General features: G+C 47.9%; 1 protein-coding gene across 6 annotated transcripts in view; it reads left to right on the top strand.

Annotated features, from left to right (window-relative positions):
• Frmd4b (FERM domain containing 4B) overlaps positions 1 to 9680 on the top strand; it is a 190663-nt gene extending 180983 nt beyond the window's left edge. For all 6 annotated transcript variants that reach the window (XM_046425713.2, XM_046425710.2, XM_046425709.2 and 3 more), the window contains 2 exons: positions 5126 to 5255; positions 8937 to 9680. In XM_046425713.2, coding sequence (XP_046281669.1) covers positions 5126 to 5255; positions 8937 to 9057 — 251 coding nt within the window. In that variant the 3' untranslated portion in view covers positions 9058 to 9680. The remainder of the gene's footprint in view (positions 1 to 5125; positions 5256 to 8936) is intronic.
• Positions 9681 to 22925: the final 13245 nt, after the last annotated feature.

The raw sequence follows: 22925 nt of genomic DNA, 5'->3' as shown, positions 1-22925 counted from the left end.
TGAAGCTAACCCTCCTCCTTCTGAGTGCCAGGCCCCCACTTTTTAAGACAAAGAAAGTACCTTGATGTTGCTGGCAGGCAACGTCACCTCAGACTAAGGAACAGTCAGGTCCCAACAGGTCAACTGGCAGAAGGCTGTTCCCCAAAGGCCTCCAACAGATTCAAACTCGTCCTCTTACTTACACCAGAAGCCTGTGTGGAACCAGCGCAGGCTGCAAATGGAGATTCTCTCCATATCTGAGAGGCTTTTATCCCTTACCTTGGGGTTGATTTTAAAAATATTTTAATTGAAAATTTTTTCCATGTTTTTTATGGGTTCATTGTAGTTGTATGAGATGGTGGGACTTGTGGTCTCACATGCACACGGCGTATCCATGTGATTTACTCAGTATCAGTCCCCAGCACTTCCCCTGCCCTCCCCTCATCCCTCCACTAACCCACCTTTGGTTTTCATGGACTCTCCCCTTTCTTTTCCTTACCTTGGTACAGTGTCCACACATGAGAGAAAACATCTGAGCCTTACTTTTCGAGTTCGGCTTATTTCACTTAACATGATGTTCTCAAGATCCATTTTCCTGAAAACAACATGATTCCATTTTTCTTTATGGCTGAATAAAACTCTGTTGTGTATCTGTACCACATTTTCTTTATCCGTTCATCTTCTGATAGACACCTAGGCTGGTTCCGTGGTTTGGCTCTTATGAATGGTGCAGCTGTGAACGTGGGTGTGTGTGTATGTGTCACTGTGGTGAGATGCCCTTAATTCTTCAGGGTAAATACTGAAGAGTGCTACAGCTGGGTCATCTGGTGGTTCCACGACTAGCCTTTTGAGGAGCCTCCATACTGACATCCGTAGTGGTTGTACTAACTTATAATTCCACCATCAGTATAAATGTGTTCCTTTTTCTCCACATCCTCTCCAGCACTTATTATGATCTGTACTCTTGGACCGCCATTCTGACTAGTGTGAGATGAGATCTCAGTGTTTTGATTTGCATGTCTCTAATTATAATGATGTGGAACTTTTTCTAGTATATTTGTTGGCCGTCAGTATTTCTTCTTTTGGGAAGCATCTGTTTAGCTCATTTGCCCATTTGCCTGAGAAAACCTACCTATTGGTAACAGACATGTATTGAAATCACCCAATATTAATTTAACTCTTTTTATTTTCCTATTTTTATCCCTTTTATTTCCTTCTCTTGTTTAATTGCTTTGGCTACAATTTCTAGTGCTATATCAAGTAGGAGTGGTGAGAGTGGACATCTTTGTCTTGTTCCCAATTTTAAAGAAAACGATTTCAGTTTTTCTCCACTATGATGTTGGCTTTGGGTTTGTTGTGTATAGTCTTTATGATGTTGAGGTCGGTTCCTTCTATCCCTAGTTTCTTCCATGTTTTTATCATGAATGAATGGATGCTAAATTTTGTCAAGGGCTTTCTCACATCTATTGAGATAACTGTGGTTTTTGTCCTTAATCCTACTTATGTGGTGAGTTACATTTATCAATTTGTGAATGCTACCATACTCGTAACCTTACATCCCTGAGATAAAATCAACTTGGTCATGATGTACAATCTTCTTAATATGTTGTTGAATATGACTTGCTATTATTTTATTAAAGATGTTTGCATCTAAGTTCATCAGGGATATTGGTCTGTAGTTTTCCTCGATATGTCCCTTATCTGGTTTTGGTATGAATTCATACGTTTTCTATTCTTTCCTATTTCATGCAGTGATTTGAAGAACATTAGTTCTTCTTTAAAGGTCAGGTAGAATCCAGCTGAGAATCTACCTGGCTGTGGACTTTCCATTCTTGATAGGCCTTTTGTTATTGATTTTATCTCATTGCTAGTTATTGCTCTATTTAGGTTTTTTTTTTTTTATGTTCTCTTGATTCAATTTAGGCAGAGCATATGTGTCTAGAAATGCATCCCTTAATTCAAGGTTTTCCAATTTATTGTATAAGTTTTCAAAACAGTTCCTATGATGCTTTTCTGTGATATCTCTGATGACTTCTCCTTTTCATCTCTAATTTTATTAATTTAGGCCTTCTCTCTTTTTCTTTGGTTGGTTGTTCATCTTTTCAAAGAGCCAACTCTTGGTTTCATTGATCCTTTGTATTTTTTTTTTCTCAATTTCATTGATTTTGGCTCTGATCCTTATTATCTTCTTCTTTCTACTGGTTTGGGAATTTTTTCTTGTTTTTCAGGGGTATTGAGATGCCTATTGAGTTGTTTATTTGGAATTGTTCTGATTTCCTTCTGTAGGCACTTACTGCCGTAAACTTTTCTCTTAGAACTGCCTTCAGAGAGTCCCAGGGGTTCTGATATATTGCATCGCTATTCTCATTTGATTTTAAGTATTTTTTAAAAATTTCTCCCAATTTCTTCCATCACCCATTCATCCTTCAAAAATGTATTGTTCAGTCTCTGTGTTTATATAGCTTCTGTATGGTCTGTTTGGGGATGGAATATTCTGTAGATATCTATTAAGTCCACTTGATTTATAACATTTATTTTTAGGCCTGAAGAGTCTTTACTCAGTTTATCTCTAGATAACCTATCGATTGGTGACAGATGTGAAATCACCCAATATTGTCGTTCTGGGGTTTATCTGAGTCTTAATTCAAGTCGTGTCTGTTTTATGTAATCAGGCACACCGACATTTGGGGCATAAATATTAACTATTGTTATATCTTCTTGTTTGGATGTCCCTTTACCAGTATGCTGTGACATTCAGATATGAGAATAGCCAGTTCTGCTTGTTTTCAGGCTCCCTTTGGGTAGTATATCCGTTTCTAGCCTTTCACGTTCAGCCTGTGGCTGGCTGTGTCTGTGAGGGGAGTCTCTTGCGAACAACACTAGTTGGATCCTATTTTGTGATCCAGTCTGCCAGAGAGTTGAGATCATTTACATTCAGTGTTATCACAGAGGGATGTATATTACTTCTTGCCATTTTTATTTATTTCTGTTATTTATTTGGTCCCATTTCTCGTCTGTTTAGCTATTCTTCAAATGAGATTTGTTCCCTTGTGAGATCTGGGGTTAGTTTTTTATTTATTTGGTGTGAAGTATTTCTGTGTGTATTTTCTGTAGGGCTGGCTTCGCTGTTACGCCTTCCTTTAATTTCTGCTTATCTTGCTTATCTTGGAAGGGTTTTATTTCTCCTTTGATTCTGAAGGATAGCTATGCTGCAATAAAGCAATCTTGATTCACATTTATTTTAGAGTTTGTGCTGAAATCGGAAATAAATTGAGATTTACTTACCTCAAAATGTAACCTGGAATTTTACTCTTGAGACTTTTAAAATCCTATCCTTGTTCTGTAGGTTAGGCATTTTAATTATGGTGTGTCATCAAGAGATTCCTTTTTGATCTTGGGTACTTGGGGTTCTGAATGCATCCTGCCTATGAGTGCCCATCTCCTTCTCAAGGTTGGGAAATTTTTTCTGTCATTATTTTCTTGAAGACTTTATACCATTAGCCTCAGAACCCTGTTCAATTCCAATGATTCTTAAACTGGGTTTTTTAATGTTGTGTCAGAGTTCTTGTGTATTTTGGTCTTATATATTCTGGTGACTTAATTTCTTTTCTTTAGTACTATCTGACCACTTTATCTTCCAACTCTTTTCTTTAATACTTTCAGCCACTTTGTCTTCTAATTTCCAATTCTATCTTAAGCATGGTCTACTCCATTCAACAGACTTTCAGCTGAACATTCTATTTGATTCATTGTATCTTTCATTTGCAAGATTTGTTTGGTTCTTTTTCAACATCTCTATCTCCTTATTGAAATTCTTGCTCTTGTACTGATTTCTTTAATTCATTCAATTGTTTTTCTGTGTTCTCTTGAAATCATTGATCATTTCTATAATCATTCTTTTGAATTCTTTATCTGATTTTTCACCCACTTCAGTATCTCTGGAGTCAGTTGCTTTATGAAGTATTGTATTAACTTCCCCCCCCCATATTTCTTGTATTCATTCCTGTGTTGGGTTTTATGTGTCTGTTGGGATGAATTTCTCTTCCACTTTTATGTGTGGGCATTTACAGGGAACAGCCTTCTCTTGCCAAAGTGTCCTGTAGTGATCGAGATTGAGACCCCTCAGAAGTGAGGTGTCCAAAGCCCTCTTGTTAATTCTCTCAGTTTTTGCTGTAGAGGTGGATGTGCCTGAGTGGGACCCGAGGGCCACCCACACCACCCCAGCCCCACCACCATTCCTTCATGGGGGCTGGGTCATTCATTTGGGGATTCTGTGTCTTCTTTGTTTTCAAGGATTGCTGAAGCTTGCTGTCAATTCGTGTGTGGAGCAAGGTGCACTGTCTTTTGGTTGGCTTCAGTTCAGCAGCAGAGTCTCTTTCCTGTGGACTTGCGATGTCCTTGTAGATTCCCAACACTTTGTTCCATCTCAGTGTTTGAAGTACATCTTGCTTTAAATGTTTTTCAATTAACCTTATTCCCAGTAACAATACTATTGACAGCTATCATTTGTGCATGTGTGTGAGTGTGTATGTGTTTGTGTGAGTACGGGTGTATGTGTGCAGTACTAGGGATGGCACCTGGGATAAACAAGTACTGTACCCCTGAGCTCCATTCCTAGCCCTTTTTATTTTTTTATTTTGAGATAGGGTCTTGCTAAGTTGCCTAAGCTGACCTTGAACTTGTGATCCTCCTGAATTGCTGGGATTATAGGCAGGCATCACTGTGCCCCCAAATAGTTATCATTTCTTGAGTGCTTACTCTGTAGCCATCAGACAGTGCACTAAAGATGTTCATAATTTTCTTATTTAATCATGGTATTATAGGTATACCGAATATATGTTATTAACCTCACTCCACAGATGAGAAAACTAAGGCTTAAAGAGGGTAGGCTATTTGCCCAGTGTCACTTGGTCATTTCATCCCCAAATTAGAAAAGGAGCCCTCTGGATTCCAAGGTCTGGCTTGGCTGCAACTGTGGCTCAGTGGTAGAGCACGTGCTCAGCCCAGGCAAAGCCCTGGGGTCAGTTCCCAGCATGGACAATGTCTACTCTCCACACAGCTGGTTATCACATGCTTCTAAGTAACCCAAACAGTTTTCACTTTGAATGTTTCAACTAATTTTATCTCTTTCCATTCTGATTTCCAGTGTCTTCTACAAACACTTCTGGGAACTGGAGGACCCAGTTGACCATAGGGCTATCGGAATATGAGACTCCCGCCCATCCGTACACCAGCTGCTATGGCACCGTGTACCATCCTTTGCCCTCGCCCAGCAGGTAAGGAGAAGCTGTGCTTAAAAGCCTGGTCCTGTTCAAAAGTAGCCAGGGATCCTACCCCACTTCGTGAATGTTAAACCACGTAACTCAGGGGTTGGTAAACTGCAGCCTGCAGGCCACACCCAGTTTTGGTAAGATAGCATTTTATTGGAAAGTATCCATGCTCACTCATTTCTATGTTAGCTATGGACATTCTTGCATTGCAAGGACGGAGCTAAAAAGCCCGGAAAGACAGCATATGACCTGCAAAGCCAAAATATCTGGCCCCTTCCAGGAAAAGTATCCTGAGCACCAATATGGTTGATTCAGACGCTGCCCTGGTCTTAAAGTCTGTATGTATGCAAAATGCTGAGGCTGAGGGGGTTTTGCGGTGGTGGTGGTGGTGGTTTTTGGTTTTGTTTTGTTAAGGCAGTACTTGAAACTGTATTAGTGACAACGTCCACTTGTCTCTTCTGTAACTCTGCCAGAATTAAAAGTCCACTCCAGAAAGCTGCTTATCCCAAGGTCCCCACAGATAGTCAGCTGGATGTCAGCCATTCACTCTGTGTAAGTCTGACCCGATGTTCCAAGAAACCACGGACCCTGTCCTATTGGTCTTCAAAATCAGTTCTTTCCAAATGTTAGAGGAAGCACCCAAGAACCATGGGTTTAAAGAATTGCACACTCTCAATCACATGGTTTTCCATTCTTACTATGTGCAAAGGACGAATTCCATTGGGAGAGGTCATTTCTCCTTCTTTGTCACAAATTATAATCCACACCCAGGTGCCAAGAAGTGCTGAGCCCATTGGGGGTTTTTCAGAAACTTTGGTTTGTCTTTTTTAAGATTGCTTCAGACAGAAGAGACTTGCACGGACCCTTAACATCTGCAGAGCTCTGTCCTGGGGAATTGGAGGGGTTACTTCTTATTAAGGCCTGTAGGGTGGCAAGCGAACGGCAGATATTCAACCCCCAAACCTTGTTTGTGTTCTCCACATTCAGTGGGAGTTTTTCTTGGCTTGAGATGTTGAGCCAATTGTCTCAGCTTAAACAAAGGGTGTGCTCAAAATAGACTGTTAATGAAAATATACTTCAGAGGACGTCTGGTGGCTCAGGCTTGTTGAATATTACTTGATCAGGAGTTAGGAGTAAGAACCCCAATACCTGGCCCATGTTGGGGCTGGACCTTCCCAGGGCAGGTCTAAGCACCGTTGCGGTACAGTTGCAGATAGTCTCCTTGTTTCTCTAATTTTACGATCTTCTCTCTTGACCCAGTGTGTAAGACAGCCCTACGGTCTTTCATGTCTCTTTTACTGGACTCAGGAAGTGCTCAGCATTTTTAGAGAAAAGCCTGTTTTTCCCAAGTCTGCCTGTGTGTCTCAGGCAGCTGTGTGGAGGAGTCCCTGTTTTCAGAGTTCATAATGTACAGGAAGCTCGGAGCTATTTAAAGGTCCTATTGTATGTGTGTATGCATACATGAGCTCAGGGTGGGAGCTCGCACATAATAAAGGAATTAATTATCCTCCATCCATCATTCTGCCACCCAGAGATAGCAGCTCTTTGGCATATTTTTCCCATTTTTCTGTACCAGTTCTAACATGGTATTAAATGATTTTGTAGGTGCATTTTTACATGTCATGTTGCATAGGAAACTGCATATCCCATTTTTTAAACTTAACATCATAACATAACTTTCTTTTTTAATTCTTTAAATCTTCTTTTATATACTGATATGATTTTCTGCTTAATGAATATAGCATACTTTCTTTAAGAGCCCTCAAATTTTTGAACAGTGGGATATTTTTTAGTTCTTTCTTCCTTTTTCAATTATCAGTAATGCTGCTATTAACACCTTTGTGCAAGATATTTGTCTGAATTCCAGATTATCTCCTTAGCATTTCAAATTCAGAGCTAATGGGTTAAACTGGAAAGTGTATTTTTTTTTCTTTAGTTGTCATTGGGCCTTTATTTCATTTATTTATATGTGGTGCTGAGAGTCGGACCCAGTGCCTCACACATGCTAGGCAAGCGCTCTACCACAGCCTGAGCCCTGGACAGTGTATTTTCAGATTCACAGAAAGTTTGGCCCACTTCCCCTCCCGCCTGCAGAGAGGTAGAAGTCCCTACGTAGACCTACATGTTTATGTAGGACTTTTAATCAGGATGCAATCCAATCAAATTAACTTACTAACAAGGCAGGGGTGATAGCAAAAATCTATCTATGTGTTGTTTTTATGAAAATGTGATTTTTAAAATAAGAGACGTAATAAGTTCCAAGATCCTGATGAAAGACTTTAGATTTTCCTTTTAGCTAAAGATATGAAATACTTAGCAATATATCAGGATTTTTTTTTTTTTAAATAAATTAAGAGCGCCTTATTTAGAGACTCTTCCCCCAAAGTATCCACGTCTTAGTCCTATGGAAAGCTATGAAGCTTTACCAATACAACCTTTCTCCCCAGTAGGACTTGGTATAGGGGTCTGCCTTCCCAGGCAGAAATGCTGGAGGCCCTTGTGTCAAAGAGTATGTAATACAGTCACTTCCTCGGCTCTGCTAGTGCACTGCACCCTGTGTTTGGGAATAACTTCTGTTCTTTCGCTTCCTGTTTTCCTCTCCCTCTCCCCGCCCTGTCTAACTACCTACCACTAGGCAGAACCCAGGGCCTCTGTCCCGGAGCCTGGTTGTGTCTCCAGAGATGAGATCAGTTTTGCATTCCCTCTTGCTAAGCGTAGCCAGCGGTAGTAAGTACAGCCCCTGACTGTGTGTGTGGCTGCTTGCATAGCTGCTGTTGTGCTTGCTCTGATGTGTACCGTTTCGGAACCCGGCTTGGCTTTCGTTAACGTGGAAACACTAAGAAAACCGGGGACTGGCATCCCATTTGTTTCCCAAGCCGTTCTTCCAGACTTTATCACCCGTACTAAAGGATGTTGAGATTTCAAGTAGAAGCCTGCTAACCCTCTAACCTGTTTTAACCTTCCATTACAGTAACGTGGTTTGGCTTATCAGAATGGTCTGTGTAACGGGGTGTGCTTATGTGACTATATATCATCCACAGGGGCCCACGGTTTTTCCACGTGATGGGATTTCCTGGGTCACCGCCACGTCATAGTTGACCCATAAACCCCTGGGAGGTAGAGAGGGTCCTAAGGTGCCTCTGCTGCCTTTAGACACATTTCCCCCATTTTTTAAAAAAAGTTAAAAAATATGACTCTCGAAGTTTTAAATGAGCATGCGTCCAAGATTTATTTCACCTATCAGTCATGGAACTAGCAGATTGTTCATGCTGGTTCAATGAGAATTCTGGACAATGAAAGAGACATCGCTGCAATAAGGTTACTAAAGTTACCCCAAACTAGTTAAAATCCCAGGGGGCGATAAAACTGTAACCCATAGTCTTCCCTACTACACAGAAGTGATTGCACTTCTTCCTGACAAACACCTACAAGTTAGTGTGTGATCGATGCCCTCCGGGTCTAGGTCAATGGTAGACATAAGCCGAGCAATGGCACCTGTCCCAGGAATGGAAGGCCCCCTTTGTGGGCCTGACGGACCCTGGTCCCAGTATGGCGGAGATGGCTGCAGTCCCCCCTCGGCCTCGTCTCCCAGGACTGGAAACCCTTGCTCAGTGGTGCCCCCTACTAACGATTTTGAGTACCGCCGTCCGTGTGCGCACAAGTCCTAACGGTTTGGTTCTTCTGCAGACAGTACCCAGAGGCCCACCAACTGGACGGTGCAGCTGCGCCCGGGCTGGAGGGCGGCCTGGACAGCGGGGAGCAGAGGCTGTACTGGCACGAAGACTCAAAGCCTGGGACGTTAGTCTGACCTGCCGTCGGAGCTCTCTGCCGAGCCTGCGTCTCACCCTGGTGTGCCTTGCAAGATGTGCGTGTCTCCCCGGAAGGCTGTGGGCTCCAGAGACCCGAGGGTGCCCAGGGCGGAGGGCCCAGGCTGCCTGCAAGGAAATCTCTGCAGCCCAGGCGCCCTGCTCCGAGTCCAGGCCCACCCAGGGCCCCTGCAGGACAGGACTCCGCCAGACGCCCTCCCACGGCGTGCACTTTGGGAGGGAGTAAATCGTCGAAGGCAGACCTCAAAACCATGACTGCATTCAGGGAGGGCGTCCCCTGGGCGGGCAGGCCAGGGTTTCAGAGCACAATGGAGAATGCAGAAGGAAGGGAAACCGGGGGTCCTGGGCCGCGCGCGGCTCATCAGCAGCGTGACCTTGTGAGCCTCGGAGAGGAGCCTGCCGTGGGGACACGGACACGAACCATGTAGACAGTATTGGAAAATTACTTGAAGAGAAGCTGGGTTTTCATGAAGTTCCGAATGCGTGTAAATGTGTTTAGGCTGTTGTGAAGAGTGACCTTTTTCAAAGCACCATGGCGCGGGTTCTAGACAGACACTGCCGTCGCATCCTGCGAGATGACTTCTGGTAGCCACGGGGGGGGGGGGGGGGGGGATGAAGCAGGCCCCTGAGCACCAGAGTCGGCCTCGAGGGCTTTCTAAGGTACCGCGTCCCCGGAGCACCTGTTCTCTTCCCCCTCCTCGGGCTTGATGAGTGGTTCTTGTCCAGGCTGGGGACTCCCCATCTTGCCTGTCGTGTGAAATGGTAGACTCCGTGCGGAGCGTTTTCATGATCAAGAGTTTGAAAAGTATTCTCAATGATACAGAAAGGGCCCCAGACAGTAACAAAACAAAACAAAAAGCCACATCATCGTAGGTGAACCGAGTGCCTTAAGATGGTGAACCTTAGCCGGGCGTGGTGGCCCACACCTGTCATCCAGTGGCTCAGGAGGCTGAGGCAGGAGGATCACGAGTTCAAAGCCAGCCTCAGCAAAAAGCGAGGTGCTAAGCAACTCGGTGAGACCCTGTCTCTAAATAAAATACAAAATAGGGCTAGGGATGTGGCTCTGGGGTCCAGTGCTCCTGAGTTCGATCCCCAGTACCCACCCCCCAAAAGAAAAAAAAAAGATGGTGAACCTGAGGGAATTCAACATTGTCTACATCCCATCCGCAGTTCCCTATCCCCCAGTGTCACAAACAAGGTTAACATTAAAAGAAAAAAATTCCTTGCCGCTGCCGTAGATTGAACTATGAGGCTAGATCTACCTCCTACCTTCCCAGGAAGAACCGATTGGCTGTGTTTTATTGTAGGGTTGGCTGGTTTGTTGAACACATGATTTCCGTCTTCCAGAGCGATCATCGTCACCCTTACTGTGCTTCACAATCCCATCCACGGTGCTCCTGGACCCTCCCCTTTTCTACAAGTCTCTTGTTCATATTGTGAATAGAAACGTTTCTGAACAACTTTTTTGGAACAATTTTCTATCCATATTCCCAGAGCATGTAATATATACATAAAACTGATTTGTTAAACCGGTCCTTAGTCATTTGTATCATTAGAAATGAAGTTTGGGGGAAAAATTTGGAGGAAAAAAAAAACCCATGAGCACAAGAATAATAATAATAACTTATTCCTTTTTTCATATTTGTATAGCCTTCTAGATGCAGAAATGCCCTTTTGCATATTCTTTTACTGTTCTGACTTTTTAAGACCTATTATTTTTTTACGTAGGTCAATAAACTCAAGGTGTGCTACTGAACACGTCTGCGCATCCTTCCGTGTTTGTTGGGGCTCTTCCGAGGCAGTTTCACGCACCCTACTTCAAAGCTGGGCAGGATTTCGGGGTTTTTAGTATTTGACCCTGAGGTGCACATCGCTTTGTATTTACCTCTGAAAGCAGGGTTCCCCTGGTTGGTGGCACATCCTGGCTCGGCAGCAAGGTATTTCCTTCTCGGTGATTCAGAGCAGCTCCGTGGGTAACATAAAGCTGTCTCCCCTTGCGAGAGATATACTAAGTGGGCGGGGAGGCTTCCCGACCTTGGCCATGTGGAGTCACATCATAACAAGTGACTCACACTCAGTTCAGAGACTGGCAAACGAGCCTTATCTACTCAAGAGACTACTGCATTTGACATCTTTTTATCCTGCTCAGTGGGGAGAATAGTCGGAATGGGAAATGAATTGTGGGAAGAGCTTGATATTTCTGATATGTCTATTTCTCATATGTGTTACATGAAAATAACCTTTTCCTGTTCCTGTTCGTCTAAAAGACGAGTGTCCACCACGTTGATGAGTTTATTAAGACCAAGAAGTGACAAACACCAAGTTCTCCAACACGCAGACCTCCCAATTCATTGTAAAACATTCTATACACATGGTGTAAATCTCAAACACAAACCTGAAAGCAAATGCACAAAAGAAAAAGGCAATTGTTCGGTGTGGGCCTAACACCCCAGGTACAGCAATGGCTCGTTTATCATATATCAGTTTGAATATTTTCCATGTGTAATTTTTTTTTAATCTAGCATCATAGTATGTACATTCCTGAAATTTATGTTTTCCTCCTATTTGGGGCCTCTCTATTAATACATTTTGAGCTATTTCACAAAGCTCTATGTTTTACAAGGTGGATTTTTTTTTAATTGCCTCTCTTTCCTTGATATTTATATTTTTTCCTACACTTGAAAAAATTCTCCCTTGTACTCATGAAAACATGAATGTTGTAAGCAGGAAGGAACACAGAGCGGTTCTGCCCGGTTGGTTTTGCCCACTGTGCTTTCAAACTCTCAGTGGTGAGAGACCAGGTTTTAAAACGTCCAGTGCATGGTGAACCTCTTATTTTGTAAAGTGAAATATTCCAGGAACCAAGTTTTCAGACCACACTCGCTGGTGCTGCCTGGAAGTCCACCCAGGTCAGTGCCCTTGGTAAGGGGCAAGTTGGGGGCTGTCCTTTATAATCCTGCAGGGCCAGGGACACCCTCCAGAAGATAATAGAAGACTCCCTGCCCCCTGTCGAGGCTCTGCTGACCCCTCATCTTCTGTTGCCACCCTTGTCTCCGGGTTTCCCCGGGTGCTTCCTCGTCCTCCTCGACGTCCCCTCTAGCCCACCCTTGTCCACCCGGGGACAGACAGAAGGCAGCCTGGGCTGCTGCCCGAGAGCTGGGAGTGCTCAGCCCTGGCTCCCGTGTGCCAGGCCAGGTGCACAGGTGCTCACAGTGTAGTGGCTCACTTGGACCCCGCAGCAGGCCAGCGAGGAGTGGAGGGCTACAAACCCCGTCTGAGGGCAAAGAATCCAAATCCAGGAACCGGCAAGGCCAGGCAGTTCACCAAGTCAGCCGCTGCTGGGAGGAGAGGAGGAAGGAGATCCCCAACCACCCCAGGCTGAGGGCTCCTGATGGGGGATCCAAGAGGGTCCCAACCCTGATGCTTCTGAGCAGCAACCTGGTGCCCCAGGGGGAAAATCCCAAGCCATGCAGCTTTGCTTCATGCACAAAATTGTTTTAAAGTATTGTGTAATATCACTTTCAAGGGAGGCCCTCAAGTATATAGACAATACAAATGAGTTTCATGTTTAGTTTTCGTTTTTCTCCCCAAGATATCTCATTATGAATACGCAGCTATTGCAAAAAAAAAAAAAATCATTTTAGATCTGAACTCTGAGACATTTCTTGGCCCAAGCATTTTGTTCTGTTTTGTTTATCTTTTTTTTTTTCCTCTGCATTATAGTTGAGCACAATGGCGGGTGGGATTCCCTGTTACGCATTCATCCATGCACACAATATAATCTGGCCCACATTGTTCTCCAGGACTTCCCCCTTCCCTCCCGCCCTCTCCGCCCTCTCTCTCCCGGTCCCTTGTCCTCTAGGCCCAAGCCTGTTGGGTAAGAGATGATGAACCTGTGATATACAGAAAGGGCTCTCAGTGGGTCAGTGACAGCTTGCTAAGCCACCTCTCCTGGCTCATCATCACTTAAAGATAACAGACCCCGATTTCTTTTGTTTACCAAAGGGCAGAGCAAGGTCACCCTGACGCAGGTGCTGCAGGTCCAGGTGACCGCTTCAGCTGAAATTATTTATTCCTGCATGAGCTCATCCGCAGACCTAGTAACCCTCTGAAGGTCTTTCCTAGTCCATGAAATGTCTTACACTGGTGAGGTACTTGTTAGGATCACAGATGACCATAATGAACTAAGTATGGATCAGCTCTGAAACCATCCATTGATCCTTCCCCGCTTTTGACTGCCCAGGGCAGTGCGATGCTGTGAAATAGGACGTGCTCCCCCGGGGCCCCCAGGAGCCGTCCTGGAACTCTGCTCTGGGACGCCGTGCTCGCGGCTGTGCAGCGGGGTCTGGGTAGCCTCCTCAAGCTCACAGCCCAGGGAGGGAAAGCCTCTGAGTGGTGACAGGGGATCTTCAGGGCATGAGGGACACCTGGAATCAGGAGACACCAGGGGCTCCGAGGAAGGAAGAGCGGATCAAGAAAACGGACAGCAGCTTTCTAGGCGGGAGAGTGGTGGGCGTCACCAGGGCTGTAGGTGCAGGAGACCTGGCAGTTTTAGACAGTTTTAGAAGCAGCAGCCAGGCTCTGCCTGTGTTGAGGAGAGCTGGTCACGGGAAAGCCGCTCTCTCCAAAGTCCCGAAGGTGGGTCGCCCCCTGTGGCCTCATTCAGTCCCTCAGCTGCGAGAAAGGGATCTCAACCTCCCGTCAGGATGGAGGGGACTCTCCAGGCCCTTGGTTCCGTGACCACACACACACACACACACTGTAAAGCTAAACTCACCCCCATCTCTGGGCCCTACGTCTCCTGCTCTTATGGGGCGGGGGCTGCTGGGGATGGAACCAGAGGCGCTCTACCTGAGCCACGTCCCCAGCCCTTTTCAATTTTATTTTGCGACCGGACCCTGCTAACTTGCCCAGGCTGGCCTTGAACTTGTGATGTCCTGAGTCAGCCTCCTGCGTCACGGGGATGACAGGTGTGGTCTCGCACCCAACCACATGGATGCTCTTTATGAACCACAACGTCGTACACAAAGCAGTTGCTGAGCCAGGCAGTAGGACATGCACGGTGCACGGCTACCGTCCCCCTGCTCAGGAGGCTGAGGTGGGAGGATCTCCTGGCCCCAGGGGTTGCAGGCCAGCTGGGAGTGAGAAGAAAGAGAGAGAGAAGGGGTGGAGGGGGGAGGGAGGGAGGGAGAACTTACTTCTCTTACATAGAAACAACGTGTGGAAATGAAGAGGGAAGGAGTCAGCAGGAGAGCAGTCCAGGGGAGGGCTGAGGCCCAGGGCAGCCTGGAGCACTGGGCTTTCAGGATGTGCCACTCGGGCAGGTTCCGGATCAGGTGTGGCCAGGAGATGACCCCTGATGAAGGGCTGGAGTCAACCCTGGCAGAGGGTGAGAAGGCCCGGTGGCCTCTGCGGAGGTGCTGAGGGCTCCCCAGGTCCCCAGGGAGCTTTCTGGCCCCCTCCCCCTCCCTCCCCACAGCTCAGAGCTCTATCCTCCAGGTGCCCTCTCCTCCTCTGCAGAGGAGACTGGCTTCCCCCAGAAGATCAAAGGCTGGGAAGCCAGGACCAGACGGGTCCCATCAGGGCGCTGGCAGCCCAGGTCTGGGAAGGGCATCTCCCCAGCCCTTCAATTAGCCTGGGGGAGCCTCTGGGTAGACGGTGTCTGCAGACGTCGCCCTCTCCATAAAGTAGTGGTTAGCGGTGTGGCTTTGAAGTCAGGCGGACCTGGAGACCTGGCAGCCAGGTTGGACTCTCCCAGCCTCCCGCCACTTGCTGGGCACTAGCAAGCCTGGGTTTCCTGCCTGTCCTGGACACAGTTTCCTCTCAGTGCCCACCTCGCCAGGGCGTGGTGTACACTGCCCCAAACAAGGCATGTAACAGCACAACACTGGGTTCCTGGCAGGTGTGTCGTGCTATAAACTAGTTCCTAGAAAAGACACACACAAAAACGGCCTGTCTGTTGAGCACTAAGCACCATCTAGAAAGTCAAGGATTTGCTCTGCGTTCACTTAACCACTGACATGACAATACTGATTCACGTCTCAGACACCGCCATAGGTCTTGGAATCTTTTCTTTTTTTTTTTTTTTTTTTTTTAATCCTTGAAGCAGTCTTGCCCTTATTCATTCCACACAAAAGCTCAGGGATGTTCCGGCTGCTTGCCCAAGTTCATAGCTAGAAGGTACAAAGCCCGGGTTCCAAACCACAGGTGCATCAGACGGAGCCTTGGTGGAGTGCGAGTTCCTGCCTCTGGAGCCCATGGTGGAGGGAGGCTGTGCAGAGCCCTGGCCAATCAAGGCCTTTTTCTGACCCTTGGGCCACACCTCTCCTCCAGGCCAGGACAAGGACCAGGCACCCTTGGGAGAGCCTGAGGGACACACCCCATGTTGGGCCCCTGGGGCGTGTCTGGCCTCAGCCTGGGCTTAGCCCTGCTGCTACCTCAAAGTCAAGTACCTGCCTTTCTGTGGCATAGACAGCTGGCCAGAACAGGCCAATGAGGGTACAAGAAGCCAGTTAAATTTGAAAATAGCTACAACTGTCAACTTTTTATAGTTTATTTATTTGAAAGCTGAATACAGGTCACTGAAGACATCCTAGAAAAAGCTGCATGCAGGGGACCAAACACGTCTGGTAGATACGGGACACTGGGCAAGTCAGGTGCCAGGTCCCTGCAGGGCCAGCCAGGACAGTAGTCCACACCAGAGAAGCCCCTGGGGGGTCAAAGGTGTGTAGAGACGGGCGTCCATCCATGCAGAGCTGGGCCCTGCTCAATCTCACGGCCTTTCTTTGAAGCAGAAGCTTCTGGGTCAGGCGGGGCTTGGTCTGCAGCGTGCACAGAAGGTGCAAGTCCTAGGAGAGTGTGTGGCAAAGCCTTTCCTGACAGCCTCCGGTGGCCTCGAGCTCGCAAAATTGGTTGAGGAGGACACCTAGTGGCCGTCCTGGGTCACTGCAGGCGGGAGTTTGCGGAGCTGACCTCCTTCTCCGGCAATGCTGTGTGCGCAAGCAACTGTCCGTAGCCCTGCAGGAAACAAAGTGAGAACAAAGCTCAATTCCTAATTCCCATCGACTCCACGGAACCAGCTGTCTTCTTGGGGAAGTGGTTTCCGTTTTTAGAAATAGCATTTTTTATAAAACAGACATAATTGTAACCATCTCATAGAATTACAGGATTCTGTGTGGCTGGGTGCTTCAGGGGTTAACGGAGCGCCCGGAACAAAGGAAACCCCAGGAAATGTGTCATCATCACTGTTTCTTAGGTGGCCCAGCAAGCCGATGGACCATAATATGCCACAGTATCAGATTAAAATACTAATGAAATTTAAATGCTAAATTTTAATAACATTTCATAGTCATTGGGCGGCAAGGGAAAAATTCAGGTGAGGTGAGGGAATCTCTTGGTGCCAAAAAAAAAAAAATGCCCCCACTGGCAAAATGAACCTTTTAGAAAATCCAAATTTACCCTAAAAAGACCATGATGAACAGAATAGAAAAATGGTGGAGGAAGACAGGAACAGGTTACCGATTTCTCCTCCACCTCAGACTCTGAGATGGCTCGGCTTGCTCTGCCCTGTGCTAAGGCGTAGCAACTGGAGGGGACAAGTGTCACATGTGCTCTCTCCAGAAGAGGACAGAGCCCAGAGGAGCTGCCTAGACACTGCCCACGGCCACATGGCCAAGGCTAGGCCAGGAAGCCCCTCCAGGTGCCAATGGTCACGGGGCTCACGCTCCTCTTCCTTTCCATGCTCCTCCGCGGGCAGGTCAGGGTCAGGTCTCCTATTCCAGGGGGCGGTTTTATTGGTGCTGTGTTTTGCAAATAAAAACAAACAATGCCCGGTTGAATTTGAACTTGAAATGGATAGTGAGTGATTTCTAGTGTGCAGGTGTCTGTCCCATGAATGTGCTTTACCTGGTTAGAGTGTCCCCCTCTGCCCCATCGCCCAGGCAACCAGACATTACAATAAATAGAGCTTGCAGTTTCAGAATGGTGTGGGTCTGCTGGATTAGGCTGCCATGCCTGCACAGAGCACGGGTCAGGAATAATAAATGGCTTTAATAGAGCAGGAAGGGTCAACACTTAGGATTTTAGGCTTAAAGGCAAAGCCCCTCTGTGGCCCTGGCTGAGGGGCTGTGGTATAAGAAATGACAGGTCCAAGTTGGAATAAAATAAGGGAACTGCTTCCGGTTTCTGGGCTGCCGTCCTGCAAAGGTCCATTAGTTTGAGATCTTCAGCTCCAAGCAACGTCAATTATTTCTTTGGCAGAACAATATTCTCAGCCCCAATGATTCGCTTCCACAGTGTAATGGGAATGGCTGAGCACGTGTGAAATCCGTCCTTTGGAAATATTAAGGATCACGTTGCCCACCTGGAGCCCAAGCTTCAGCAAGCCACAGCGCTTGGAGCTCAGGGGGTGGAATCCATTGTCAGTGACTTGTTCTTCTTAATGCTGCTGCACACAGATGGAGGAGAAAATATTTCAGGGCTGGTCTGAATAATTCCTATAACTGGAGAAAATTTCAGGAACGAGTGTCTCTCTCTCTCTCAGTGTGGGGAATGGGGCTTAACCACTGAGCCACATCACCAGCCCTTTTTATTTTTTATTTTGAGACAGGGTCCCACGAAGTTGCATAAGGTCTAAGTTGCTGAGGCTGGCTTTGAACTCTCCATCCTCCTGCCTCAGCCTCCCAAGTTCCTGGACTTACAGGTGTGTGCCATGGCGTCTAGAGAGAGGAATTACCTTTTGAATGATGGAAGAGCCCAATGAGAATGTTTGGTGGGGGTTAAGGTAACTGCCCGATGTGAGCAGCCGTTGCAGTTGGTGATCCGAACCGTCTACCCAGCGAGATGCCTCCAGGTCCCTCCTGAGTAGACAGACGCAGGGCACCAACCACGACCTTTAACAACTACCACTCTCAGCTGGCTGGTGTGGACCTGGGGTTTTCCTCCCCCCGAAGGACTCCAGGCTCCCAGGGACCGGGGACCTGCCTACGTAATCACGTGTTCCCTTCTGAATGGAGGCAAATCCCTTGCCCAGCCGGGTGGTGGAACTGCGCGGGTCGTACATGCTGCTTCCGTCGGCTGGCACTGCTGTGGATAGAAAGCCACCAACCAAGTGATCTGAGCCACAGCAATGGGCACCAGGTGCCAGTGTGGGTGGAGATGGAGGCACCTAGGGCAGCCCTCGAGGGCTGAGGTGGCTCGGAGGCGCCCTGCTTCTCCCGCTGGCTGTCCATCTTGGCCTTCCTAGGTGTGGGGCACCCCCTCTCTCCTTGTCTTCACGTGGCCCCTCCCTGCCTGTTTCCCGACCCCAGCTCCCCCTCTGGTGAAGACAGGGTCGTATTGGTCCAGGGCCGGCCCTCATGACCTCTTATCTGTTAAGTTCCAGCAGAACTTTTGGGGGACACACAGTTCAACCTGTCACACGCCCAGAGGAGAAAGACACCCACACCCACAGTACAGGTTGAGGTTCTGCAAATAAGATGGAACACAGAGTGACGGAGCCAGACCCCAGAAGAGGGACAGCCAGGTGACCAGGGACACGGAGATCAAAGCGACACACCTGCAGGCCAAGAGTGACGAGGTCGGTGGAGAGTGAGCCAAAGCCAGGCAGAGGTCGGACGGCTCCTTCCTTCGAGGTGCCAGAAGGACCCACCTGGCCAGCTGCCGGATCCAGAGTTAAAGTTCTGCTTTGTTTCACATTGTAGACTAACGGGATCTGGCTATTTAAAAAACCCTTCTCAGCACCTTTTGGCGTTTTTTCTTTGGGCCATGCTGGGTGGAACCCAGGCCCTGCACATGCTAGACCCGGGGCTCTGCGCCTAGCTGCACCTCCTACCCTCTATTTGATTTTGTTTTGAGGCCGAGTCTGGCTAAGTTGCCCAGGCTGCCCTGGAACTTGTGATCCTCCTCAGAGTAGGGACCACACAAGTTGCGTGGACCGTGGGCCTTTAGCTTTCTTCTCTTTGGGGGACGGAAGAGGAATTCTGGGAATAAGTCAAATCTGTGAAGGGGGAAAAGGCTCCTCTGCGTGCTGAGCTGTGCGACCATCACATGCAAATGGCTGAAAAGCCGAAAAGCCCAGTTCCCGCTGCGTGAAGGCCTGGGCTGTAGAGAGAGAAGGTGGCCCACACGGTGACGGGAGACCACAGAGGGTCCGCCTGGCCGTGCAGAGAGGCTCCCTGCAGCTCTCCTTTCAACCTCTCCCTTCCCCGGAGGGGGTACCGCGACCCTCCCACTTCACAGGTGAACTCACTCTGGCCTTGTGAGGTCCCTTTCCCATCCTGCAGACAGGAATGAGAAAGCCGGTCCCTCTGAGAAGGAGGCAGGGATCGCGCAGGTCCAGTACCACACAGAGCCGGTGACCCATGCCCACGGTTGCCCTCCCTGGGAGTAGTGCCACACAGCCACTTTAGAAATGAGCCCTGCCTGTAAAGATCCTCTTTAGTTACTTATGGTAACCAGATCCTTTGACTAGAGTCCCGTTTGGAAACCCCCCTGAAATCCATGTTTTTAATAAGCTAACAGTTCCAGCTCTGGCTACCACCAGCACCTGGCTCATCAAATGGTCATTTACAGGTTAGATGCATAAAGTGCTAGCCCAGCCACCAAGGGCTGGCTTTTCAAAGGTCATGGGACATCTCCTGTGGGATAGGACTGGCTCGGTCTCAACAGGGGGATAAAGTGGCCTGGGCATCTACCAAGACTCTCAACGGGTGCAGCCTTGTGTCCCCGCCAGGCAGTATTGAAAGCTACCCTGGTACAGACTAGCCAGCTAATTGCAGAGACTCTGAAGGAGAAAGGAAAGAGTTCCAAACTCAGAGTCCCTAGATTCTGATCAAAAATATACTTTAAAAAAATACATGTACTTTTATGTGGCGCTGAGGATCAAACCCAGCGCCTCACCTGTACTAGGCAAGCACTTTCCCACTGAGCCACAACCCCAGCCCTCAACAACGGACTTCTAACAAGTAGAACAATGGCTCCAACCTGGCCCTCTGCCTTTGTTCATTCATTAGTAATTTACTCATTAACAAAGCTACTGTTATCCCTTCTTATAATCTGAGAAAGACTATACGTGCATGTATCATTTTAAACAGGCCAATGTATCAATGATCAATAAACATGTACTGATTATTAACTCATTATTAAAGACTGATTTATCAATAATGATTCCCTGGCATAGACTGCTCTTGAATCAACAACAAAAAAGCCAGTCTGAAAAGATCAAATTTTGGGCATGTTTTTTTTTTTTGAGGGGGGCAGGTACCAGGGATTGAACTCAGGGGGACTCAACCACCAAGCCACGTCCCCAGCCCAGTTGTGTATTTTATTTAGAGACAGGGTCTCACTGAGTTGCTCAGTGCCTCCCTTTTGCTGAGGCTGGCTTTGAACTCACGATCCTCCTGTCTCCACCTCCCAGAGGCTGAGATTACAGGCGTGTGCCACTGTGCCCGGCTAATTTTGTGCATCTTGATTTTGTAAAGTCACAGCAGCAAGAGGACTGTGGCAGATGGCTGATCCAAGGGAAACACCTAGCTGCTGTCATCAATCTGACTTCTCCACCTGTGTGTGGTCTAGTACAGTAAACGTTGCCGAGTTCCTTGGGTACGTACGGCCATAGGTTTTCGACCAATAGTTGCCTGATGGCACCAAACATGCTCTAGCAGCTTCCAAAGTTCCTGGTGAGCGCGCTGGTGCATGGGTACAGAACAGCTCCTCCTCTCCCAGACAGACGTTAGGGGAACCTCATCACCTGCTGCCTTTGTCCTCTGGTACCTGGGTGTTCCCTGGGGGCCCCTCCATGTGTCCCCTCGTGTCCTCTGGATTCCCAGTACTGCTGACATTTTGGGTTGGTGAAGACTCAGCACGGGAGGCAGGGCTGCCCATCTGTCTTGCTGAGCCCTCACTGTCCGCTCTGCCCACGGTTAAGTCATGGAGGTTTGGGTTCTTTGCCACCTGCCTGGGTGGACGCCTGCCCCACCAGGTGGAGCTCTGTCTTGTGCCCCGGTGCTGAGTCTCCCATCCCCCAAGGAGGCTGCCTTTTACAGAGCACGACAAAGGGCCGGTGCCTGCTGACGTCCACGGGGGTTTGGTCCTTGGAGACGTGGCAGGAACAGGGAGCTGGAGAAGGTCTTCTTCCTCGCCACCCCCAGCAGCTAGGCCAGGTGCACTCTCCGCCACAAGCCACACCTCCGGCCAGACGGGTCCTCCTCCTGGGTGACAGCTCCTTCCCTGAACTCCACAGCCCCCCTCCTGCTGCCCCGTGGGTCTGAACGTGTGGGAACCTCTCTGTGCCAGTCCCCCACCTCTGCCTCGAGGGTACCACGTTTCCCTGTGATCCGATTTGTTCATCACCTGCCTATTTTTAGCCGCCACAGTCCCTCAGAGGGCCTTGGGATCATCCAGGTAGATGATGGCATCGCGGTCAGCCAGCACCTGCCACACAGCAGGCACTAAGAAGTCGTCTTGCCAGGAGCAGTGACCACGCCTGTCATCTCAGTGGCTCAGGAGGCTGAGGAAGGAGGATTCCAAGTTCAAAGCCACCCTCAGCAACGCAGCAGGACCCTGCCTCAAAATAAAAAGGGGCTGGAGATGTGGCTCAGGGGTACAGCACCCCGGGTTCAGTCCCCAGCACTGCGGGAGGAGGAAGAGGGAGAGGTTGTGCTCTTATTTGTAAGGAGACGGGGTGAAAGCAGTAAGCTAGTTTTCTTGGGATGTGACCTGCCTACTCGTTCTTCCCCTGTCCTGCCTCTTCTGCTTCCTGTACCTCCCCCTCTCTCTTCGCTCCACCGCCAGCCTCTGAGGAGGTGCCAAGATGCAGAGGGAGCGTCAGGAGCCCTGAGCTGGACCTGTCAGGGCCTCATCTTGGGCACGGTGCTCTTACCTAGCAATAAATACACTCGCTCTTTCCTTGCTGTTGATCGTGCATCTGTACTCCATGGGTCAGAACTTTAAAAGGAGAAAAGGGGTGAGTGGTACCCCAAACTCCTAACGATAGTTGCATTATGGCTCTCCACAAATGGCTTTCATGGGGCTGAAGATCGGCTTCACCCCAGACACCAGCTTGATTGACAGTAGCTGCCGGCCAGAGGCTTGGTGAGGGAACACCATGATGGATTGGAAATGTCTGCCTCAGACATGACAGAAGCCCCTGGCAATCCAAGTGCCGCGTACTCTCCATGCCTGATCTGAAATACAAGCCTCGGCCGCTGGTCGCAGTTGATTTTCTGCTGGGTCATGCCCTGACATGGCCCTGGAGACTGAGCACACACTCTAAAAGCAATTGGGAAGTTTTGCTGCTTATCTATCTAGACTAATGTACAAGAACTAATTTTATACCGATTGGAATTATTATTTGATTTAAATAACTGGACAATGAACAGACAATACGTGTGTATTTGGGCTCCTAAGAGGAGTTTGAGATCATACATATATTCTGATGCCAAGAAAGGAGAAATAACTCTTAGGACCAATGCAAGAGATTTACACTAAGTCAAAACACACTCGTGATTGTTATTTTTAGGTTTCCACGAGACTTTGGAATGCCATATCTCTTCATTCTTGAAACATGATTCAAAAAGAGGACGATCGTGATGATAGACATCTACAGGCTCTAACACGTAAGAGCCCCAAACGTAATTCTAGGCAAAACCACAACAGAATAATTTGTCCACCCCAAGTATCATCTGCGCTAACGTTCAAACCCTGTGTCCTCCGCCCCGCCTCTCCCCTGAGCCTCTCCCGGTGTTCCTCTGGTTGCTGGGTGGTGGTTGCTAGATACCATCTGATGTTCTGTAATCCCCAGATTGCATTTCAATGGATTGCAGTTGGACACAGATTTTTTTTTTTCAAT

This window comes from Marmota monax, unplaced genomic scaffold (genome assembly GCF_021218885.2).
Source record: "Marmota monax isolate L192 unplaced genomic scaffold, Marmota_monax_Labrador192_F-V1.1 WCK01_AAM20220418_F8-fsc00028, whole genome shotgun sequence".
Classification (NCBI taxonomy): Eukaryota; Metazoa; Chordata; class Mammalia; order Rodentia; family Sciuridae; genus Marmota; species Marmota monax.
Note: the sequence above shows the minus strand (reverse complement) of the source record. Positions and strands in the feature narration are given on the sequence as shown.